The sequence below is a fragment of the Aristolochia californica genome, unplaced genomic scaffold (genome assembly GCF_029961685.1).
Source record: "Aristolochia californica isolate CCGP_79_NKW_82.1479 unplaced genomic scaffold, dmAriCali1.0.hap1 SCAF_8, whole genome shotgun sequence".
Taxonomy (NCBI): domain Eukaryota; kingdom Viridiplantae; phylum Streptophyta; class Magnoliopsida; order Piperales; family Aristolochiaceae; genus Aristolochia; species Aristolochia californica.
This window is the reverse complement of record NW_027182279.1, coordinates 32342412-32351592: the sequence shown is the minus strand read 5'-3', so window position 1 is coordinate 32351592 and position 9181 is coordinate 32342412. Positions and strand designations below refer to the sequence as shown.

General features: G+C 35.8%; 1 protein-coding gene across 2 annotated transcripts; it reads left to right on the top strand.

Annotated features, from left to right (window-relative positions):
* The first annotated feature begins 918 nt into the window (after positions 1 to 918).
* Positions 919 to 8584, top strand: LOC137938717 (protein S-acyltransferase 10-like). 2 transcript variants are annotated; one of them, XM_068783727.1, is made up of 11 exons: positions 919 to 1084; positions 1178 to 1292; positions 1533 to 1607; positions 1732 to 1803; positions 1915 to 2052; positions 2193 to 2226; positions 3807 to 3916; positions 4055 to 4141; positions 4268 to 4351; positions 7824 to 7889; positions 8105 to 8584. In XM_068783727.1, the coding sequence occupies exons 1-11, from the start codon at positions 1012 to 1014 to the stop codon at positions 8277 to 8279; spliced, it is 1029 nt and encodes a 342-aa protein (XP_068639828.1). In that variant the 5' UTR covers positions 919 to 1011; the 3' UTR covers positions 8280 to 8584. The 2 variants fall into 2 exon arrangements, with proteins under 2 accessions (XP_068639828.1, XP_068639829.1); XM_068783728.1 differs by lacking the exon at positions 4268 to 4351.
* The last annotated feature ends 597 nt before the right edge of the window (positions 8585 to 9181 follow it).

Sequence of the window (9181 nt, the reverse complement as noted above, 5' to 3'; positions counted from 1 at the left end):
CGGTGAACAGAGTGAACGTCGTTGTCTCGTCTATCGCAGAGGCTCGTCGATGGCAACGTTCAGGCATAACTCTACTAGACCAGACCCCCTTTTATAACCTCCTTTCCATCAAAGGATACCACCAAACCGACGGAAAACCGTAAGGTTGTAACTGGCGACCACCATCAATAGAAAACCAACGATGAACGGGTCACTCAAGTGACGGTTTCTGAACCGTCTAGGTGACAGTTTGTGAACTGTCTTACATGAACCATATGTGAAAATTCAGGTCCTTATTTTAGAACCCTAAATTGTATGCATATTTGTAAAAATAACGAAGACAATACAAGATCACACCGGTACCCATAAAGAGGGATACACAATCCAAATCAGAAAAAAATATAGTGTGGTTTACTATAATATATATTAATTAGGTCAATTTAACATTTATTGTACACTATGGGGAAGTGATAATGTAATTCTTATGGAAATGTTCTTATTTTTCAAGCTATGGTTAGAGATGTGTCGGGTTAAAAATTAAGTACTGCATTAAAATTTCAAGGATCAAAGAGAAGATTGAAGAAAAAAACAAGAAGATAAAATGGTAATTAATCCATTCATAAATCATGCGTAAATTTGGGCCATAAAATTGAACGGTAGGGGGTTCTCATCTCACTATCAGGAATTTATTTTAGACCTTCAAAAGTTAATATGTTACATTAATAAATATCTGTTGGATTAAATGTATAATAAAAAAATATTAAATGGATTCTAGGATCTAATTCCGTAGTTGTTAGTAAAGAATCAGTTGGGAAGAGAGACAGCTAGCAAGCACAGATAAAATGCGCCGTCTTGGCACAGTGCGCACCTTCGACTCAATGAACGGGTTGACGAAGTCCCGTGTCCGTTTGTCTAAGCAATTAAAGTTTTCTTAAGTCACGATTCCTCTAAATTTCTTCTCTGGATTTTCGTCCTCTTTTTTTTTATTTCCGTTTTGATTTCCATTTCCTTGTCTCTGATGAACCTACTTCGATGACAATGTCCGGCCTCTGCCGCGGAGCCTGCGAGAGATGTTATCAACTCTTTCCTTGTCTTGCAGATCCAGGTACCACTTCCTCTTCTTTGTCCGTTCTTGTGGCCGTTTTGTGGTGCTTAACGAGTTCTCTTGTACTGGGCTTTTGCGTTTGATGTTTTGCAGGGAAGAGATCTTCGTTGGGTTTAAAAGTCGCTTTGGTGCTCCTGCATATGGTCTTTTTGGGTGCATTCTTCCTCTTCAATAGTGTTTTGGTAGAGAAAACCAGAAAGGAGCCATGGTACTTAAGTTGTCTGTTTTGGTTGTCACTGTATTGCTTTTTTGATTTTCACTGATTGGCTGGTGTTGAGTTGACCTGGAGATTTGTATTATATTTTTCTATTTTTGTAGCTTCCGGCCTGAAGCTTTGTGTTTTTTTGAGTTGGATTCTCTGCTTTTGACTTTGAGTGAGAGAGTTATTCAGCTAGTTCCTTCATTGGGTGTCTTATGATTCTCCTGTCTTTACTTTTTTTAATTTCAGGTATACTGCAATTTATCTGGTTTTGTTTGCTGCTACCTTAATTCAGTACTTTGTGACATCCTTTTCTTCTCCTGGGTAATTTTTTCCTTAATCTGCTGTCGATTTTGGTTCGACTTTACTTAAGCCCCTCTTCAGCATTTGGATAAGGCTCTTTATTTGTAATTTTTGAATGATTCGCATTTGCCTGTTAAAATGTTAGGTATGTTATTGACGCCATGAGGGCTTGGAATGAATCTCATGCTGCTGCATGGGAAATGTCAAAGGCATCGAAGTAAGAACCCTCCATTGATTGAAGGGGGGTTAAACTTGGAACTCTTTTTGTAGTTTAACATTCATTTTACACTTGCTCTTAGTTTACTTTCTTTCTGATGATCAAGCAAAGACAATCTGCTTCAAGCAAAAGTCAGAGTCTTCGGCCTTCCATGGACAGCAACCTGATGAGAAGAAGTATGCATGGAGTTAATAATAATGCTTGGGTGAAATTTGTGATGGATGCTTGCCCTCCCAGTTCATCCCCCAGGTAGTGAAGCATTTTCAAGGAAATCTTTAATTGTAGTGCTTTCTGAATATTCATCAGTAATGTGCTTTTACCTCTGCTAGTTGAGATTCTACTTCTTTAACTGATCCATGTGAATAACTTCTTCCCTTTGCTGTTGGCAGAACGTGGACTTGCACTTATTGTAATGTTGTACAGGTACTACACATTTCATTACCCTTTTTTTCGTAGCTCTTTTTCTTATGCTTGACAAGATTCATGATTTGCCTCTTACTTAACTGTGTATATAGTTTTTCCCTTTTTTTTTTTTTTTTTTTGAGAAAGTATATGGTTTTTCATTTTGGGAAGCGAATGATGCATCTAGCCTGCAGTCTCTCTTATTCCAGAATTCGAAAGAAATTATGCAACTTTTCGAGTTTATATTTTGATCCTTGACTTATCTGTTGTATTTATTAGAGCTATGTGGTCTGGCTTTTTTGGGTCCAAATACTGGTTGCCGACAGACCCAAGAGTTCCAAATTCACTGTGAGACTTGAACCTGAGACCTCAGTAGGAAACCCAACGATATGCCCACTGAGCCAAAGACTTTAACCCAAGCTACCCATATTGCAAGCTAGACCAAGTTCAGTGATGCATGATGGTGAGAGAGTCTTATTTGATGATCTCCACTAGAAGACTTTTATAGCTCTCAGAAATGTTCTGATATGTAGCTTGTAAAAGTTTGATGCTGGTCAAATTGGTATAAATTTTCCAAAAGAAAATGTGTACATGTTTAAAATATTTCTTCATCATTATGCAATTTTAATATTAGGAGGTATTTGGTGCAGTGCAGAAAGCATTTCAATGTGAATATACCGTAGCTGTTGTTTACATGGATTCATCTTGCTAATCTCAAAGAGAAAAATTCATTATTGGGGTTAAGGTCAGGGCTCTTAAAATCAACGCTGCTGCCAAAAGAAATGAGGTCGGAGGTGTTATACTTGACTGATTCTTGTGTGGAATCACTTTACTATACCAGAGAAAGCTGGGTATAATCCAAAATTTTGGTCATATGGATAAAGCTTTGGTTAAACCTGTAAAATTGCTACTCCCTATAAGGTCTACTGCTTCAGTAGTGAAGTTCAGAAGCACTGTTAGTTGCATACAGTGACATGGTTTTGATTGCTTCTTTGTCATCCAACTGCTGCAGCATGCTGAAATGTGGTACTTTGATCAATTAATTAATTAAAACTCGTTGATATTTTTATATTTAAAAAATGAGTAGCACTATTAAAAATAAATAAATAAAGAAATGATAAGTTGCCTTCTCAGTACAAGGAGTATTCTTCTTTTAAAGTGGATTACTGAGCATAAACTGCAAATCTTCATGATAGATTGGTACATATGGATCATTATAAAATCTCAAGTAGATGTTCTATAACTGGCAAGGTGTACCTTAAATTATCTAGTTCAAAATCATGGTTCTAGGTATTCAAGTTACCTAAATAAATTAAACTGTCAGAACTTAGCTGTCTAAATTTAATGGGTAGAGGATGATTACATCTGTAAATACTAATCCCTAAAATCATAGACTGCCCCAATAGTTTACATGGAGAAACTGAAATATGTATTTCCATTAATGGCCTTTTGCTGTTATTCTTTTGTGAAGGGTTGTTCTTTAATTGTTTGGCCGAGTATTTTTGCATTTAGATTCACCATTTCTCTTATTAGCATGTTGTTGGCAAGTTTCTTTACTTATCCTATCTAATATTAGTGCTCATTTCATGTTGATTTTGCAGCCTCCTCGCTCAAAGCACTGTCATGATTGTGATAAATGTGTTCTTCAATTTGACCATCATTGTGTTTGGCTTGGTACTTGCATTGGTCAAGGGAACCACTGTCGGTTTTGGTGAGTTTTACTCAATATTTAGAATTTTCTAGTTTCATATTTTGGTGTTAAATGGCTGGCTTTGACAGTTTACTGGATTATCTTCCTTACACGTAAGTGGAGAATCATTTTTTATTTTATTTTGTTATTTGTTTGTAGGTGGTACATCCTTGAAGAAACAATATTGTGCATGTGGACTCTCATCTTGTACATTACTTTGCTAAAGGTCTCTCCCAGTAAGCCATGGTATGATCACCTGTTTCTTTATTGTTAAAACTCAATACCTGTGATTTTCTAGGAAAAATTGATACTTGCATTAGGTTTGCACTGATGCTGACATCACTGGAAGTGCTGTTTCTGTCTTTTCTTTAGGTGGAAAGAATCTATTGTGATATTGCTGCTCTTTGTTTTGAGCATTGGCTTTATTTTCCTGATTTTGCTTCTTGTATTCCATAGGTATGGATTTCCTACGTTGATATTATTTTTGTTTAATGGTGAGAATTTCATGTTTTTTTTTTAAACACAAAGCACACAGAAACCTGTCACAAATTAACTGCTGGGGGACCATGGCCAACTAGACGTTGGAGGTCAACCTTATTCTTAGTCAGCTTGTCAGCAATATGAGATCAAGAACCAGAAACATGCTGCACAATGTCTGGAATTTCTTCATAAAATAAATCTCTATTCTAACCTTAAAAGTAATTCTCATACTGGAAATTATCATGTTTGATATAACTTTGCCTTCTCTATATCATGCATTGGTTATTGCAAAAAATTTCCACTTAATTTAAGTTATGAGTTCACAGAACAAGTCTTTTTTCCCTGAACTTGCATAGTTCACCATCTTTTGAGTTCATAGAATCATACTTGCACATGTGGCAGTGATAAACATCACTTTCCTCTTATATAAGATTACTAATGAGGGAATCTCCCGCTTACCGTAAGTGGTTGGTTCTGGCCTTTAAGTTGTGATTGCATACTCAACAAAGCATACAAATCAATCAGGTCAAGAGTACAACTGGCCCATCATGATTTTGAGTTTAAAGATCTGTAGCCTATTTGTTTACTGGTCTTATCATGGACACTGTACTACTTGATATCACCGTTTTTACTAATACTACTGATATCCTACTCTGAAAGTAGTTTCTTATATTCATATAGGTATGATCATGTACCTTATTTGGTATAGTATGGTCATTGTTACTGGAGCAGTTGCATTGAATAAGAAAAAATAATACTAACAGTAGGAAACTACAAATACGGGGGTGGATAAAATGGTTTCACGCAAAATTCTGGATATTATAAAGCTGTACCAAATAACACTTATTTAGCAAGATGTTAAGAGTCCTGTACAAGGTTTGGAGTGGTTGTATAATGTATTCCTCAAAATTATGTATATAGATGCTACTTAAGAATCAAGGTAGGAAACCCTAACAAGCCTGATATTGACAACAAAACAAGGCCAGTCAGTTTCATTCTCAAGGCTAGTATATAAACATCATTATCATGTTTTTTGGAGTCTCATCGCAACTGTGTCCTCTTTCGCTAGCTACTCCTATTCAATGCTGCAAATAGACTTTCTTTGTAACTTCCTGCAAATATTTTTACTTTTAATCAACTAACAGATTTACTCAATGAAACTACCACATATTGAAATTGCATTTAGGATAATCTCTGTCAAACAGGTTTCTACTTTGGTTATGGACCAATATGTTTGGGGCAGTACTAAAATTTGCTCGACAATACTCTCAAGGGAGCTTTGCTTAAAGAGAATTTGATCAGTCAAAGGGAATTTTTTCCACTTTAAAATCTTTGAAAGAAAATAGAAAAAGGATACAGGGAACACTTTAATAGAGGAAAAGTCTTCCAAAGAATTAACTGCTTCTGCTATAACTGTTAAGTAAAACTATCTGGGGATATACATGGAATGTTCCAGGGATCATTTGTATCAGCTTCCAGTCATAGTATCCTTTGGAAACATTTAAAAAAGGGATATAGAGGGCCTGCAGCAATGGCTTCTTGTTGAGGAGGGAGGCAAGGACCTCAAATATTATCTGTTGGTGGGTAAAAAGGTGTACCTATGTATAATTAGATATGTGCTCTATGTCCAGGGCTATTTGTTCAATAGTGGGTGTTGCTATATAAGGGTGTGTTGAAGAGATGATATGGAAGACTCTTATAGGACTCTCAAAGTAAGAAGTCTCACAGAGCCAAAATTAATGTAGTGGAGTTTTACAGGAGTCTCACAAAAGAAGGTCTCATAGAAGAGTCTCAATTTAAAGGTGTTTTAGTTATGTTAGTCTTCTATTTATGTTGAGTTATTTAATTATGTTAGAACTTATCTTTTAAGTGTTAGAGTTTGGGTATAATTGAACAAAGGGTAGTTTAATTGTAATTGGACTCTACTACTTTCCTCTATTATAAATTGGGGTTCACGCACTCAAATTACATTAAGTCAATGAAGTTTTTCTCTTTTCCATAAATTAAACATGGTATTAGATCAAGTTTTGTGAGTTGACTCGGTCAACTCGCAGAGATAATGTGATCCATTTCTGATCTATTATCTCTAGCAGTTTAGGTTTGTATCTATCTTTTTTTTCTCTTTTCAGTCCCTATACCCATTGTTTTCTTTGCATTTTCACCTCTATACTGAGTTTTTCATATTGCATAATATATATTGACGGGAAAATATTCGAGTCTACTTTCTGATGCAAAACGAATTTCGGCAATTAGAGTTTTCTACAAAGAGAAATTAATATTTGAAGAAGCAAAGGTCAGATTGCAACTGAGGTTTGAGTAGCAGCAGAAAACTTCAACTTTCGAGTCGGCTTATGCCATCGAGAACGAGACTTTACAGGGAGAATTATATATTCAAAGAAAGATCTGGTTGGACTCGCACCGGATTATTTCATTAAGGACTTTCATTATTTGGTACGTGTTATTTGGACATTGTCCCATATCCGCTGTTGCTATTGTGTCTCTTTGACTGAGACATTATTATGGAAGGACTCCTCAGTTGCTAACTATTGTCAGCATTGATTATCCTGATGAAGATTTGATTAAAGAACTTCGATTCCCATGGTCATGTTATTGTTATTTGGCAGACTTGCTCCTATCGTCCTTTATTTGACTCTCACTTACCCCTTTAGCCAAACCTTTTTGAAGCATTGCTTTGGTTAGTCATTTTGGGATAGGTCTTGGACCCAACTTCACATGGTATCAGAGCAAGTACTCGTATGTGGCTCCACCCAAATAATCCACATGTAAGAGCCCAGAGGGCCTACACGTGAGGGGGAGTGTTAAGGAATAGTCCCATATGGATTAGCGAGAATAAATATGTTGAGTTTATTAGTTGGGAAAGAGGTTTTTGAATATACAATTCTAATAGGGTGAATAGTCCCACTTTGGTTCAGGTATGAAAGGATCCTATGCTTATTAGTTGGGAAGAGGTCTCTTAATTTTGTTTAGTCATTATGGGAGGAATAGATTTAATTTTCATATGGTATCATAGGCAACCTAAGCCCATGTTTGTGTTTTGTGTCCTCTAGGTTTGTTATCTATAACCCATGTAAGTATGTTATCTATTTCTTGAGTTAAGTTGTAAGTTTAAGCCTGGATATAAGGGGGAGTGTTGGTGGGTAAAAAAGGCTACTAGTTTATAATTGTACATGTGCTCTACATCTCAGGCTGACTGTCCTGAGAGTTTTTGCATGGAAAAATAACCCCACTTTGCTTTGAGCTTTGAAAAGATCATGTACTTATTTAAGTGGCAAGAGGCCTCCTAATCTGATTAGTTATTCTGGGAGGCAACAGCCCAACTGTGACCATATCCAACACTTTTGTATGTGTGTTTTACCATATTAGTTGAGTCTCAAGGGAGGTTATTTCATGAGACAACCACAAGCTTTATCACCATTTTGTTCTGCAGCTATCTGGCAGTGACAAATCAGACAACATATGAACTTGTCAGGAGACGACGTATTCAGTATTTAAGGTATGAGCCATCTCATTTTGGATCTAGTTTTGCTCTTCTTTTCTTTAGAATTACTGTTTTTTCTAAGTTGTTTTGGAGTTACTATGAAAGTGGAAGGAGCATAGATTCCTGAGAGTAGAGTTGGAAAGAGGATGGAAATGCTCAATCTATGAGATGTTTTTCTAACAATGCCAGCACAAGTGTCCTGATCAATGAAACTGAATCTTATATTGCAGGGGAATTCCTGAAAGAGTTTATCCATTTAGTAAAGGCATCTGCACCAATCTCTACAATTTCTGCTGTGCACGCAGCAGCATTTATGCAATTGAACCATTTCCAACAGTCGAGGAACTTGATGCCAAAGCAAAACCATACACTTGCATGGACATGATATCCTGTCGTTGTTGCTGACAAAAGATGTCTAGTCTCATTGAGATATCTCTTTGGTTTAATAGAAATTATTGTTTAGCTCCCCAGTGATTGTCAGTTGAAAATTCTTTAGATGCATCTATTCTCATCATATCTATCTTCAGAGCTTTGTCATAGTGATGTGGGAGTTGGCTGCTATACTAATACCTTGCCTCTAATCCAATTTATCATCTGCTAGTTTTTGTTTGGTTGAATTGTAGATATGTTTTTTGTTTTTTCTGCAACTTCTACTGTTTCTCCTTTGCCTACATTCTTTCACTGTTCTTCATATACTTGGTCATCGTTTCTTCTGATTTCTAGATTAGTACTTTTTTTGGTCTCTGTGACAACCGACCAAAAGTTTAGGCTCTGTTGGAGAATTCAGTGATCTACTCAGGTATATTCTGTTGCTGAAAAGTAAGGGAGCAAGTATGAAAAAAACCCAATAGAAAGAATCTGTCATGAAAAGCATGAACACATCAATCAAACAAAAAAGAAAAGAAAATTTTAGGGAGAGTCTATTTCCGTTATTTGGATGCAAAGTTTTTTATGACTTGCTAAGTTGATTCGCGTCTTGGGCAACTCGGCTCAATTTACCATTGGGCCAGTTCCCAATTCCCACTCCATTGTAGGAATAGGTTTAGGGTTTCGGGTTCAAGGTCCAGAGTCAGATTTGATATTTTTAAATATTATATAAAATATTACTGAATGTACTTAACGTATTAAAAAAATTATAAATCATTTAATGCATTTGCAAAAAAAAATTTATTATGTGTTTTTTAAATATATTAACACATCCTTTTATGTATTATTTAATGTTATAAATGTTGTAATTTGTATTTTAATATTTGATATACAAAAATGTGTATGAACACATGAGGTGACTGAAGAAATGTTAGTAATGT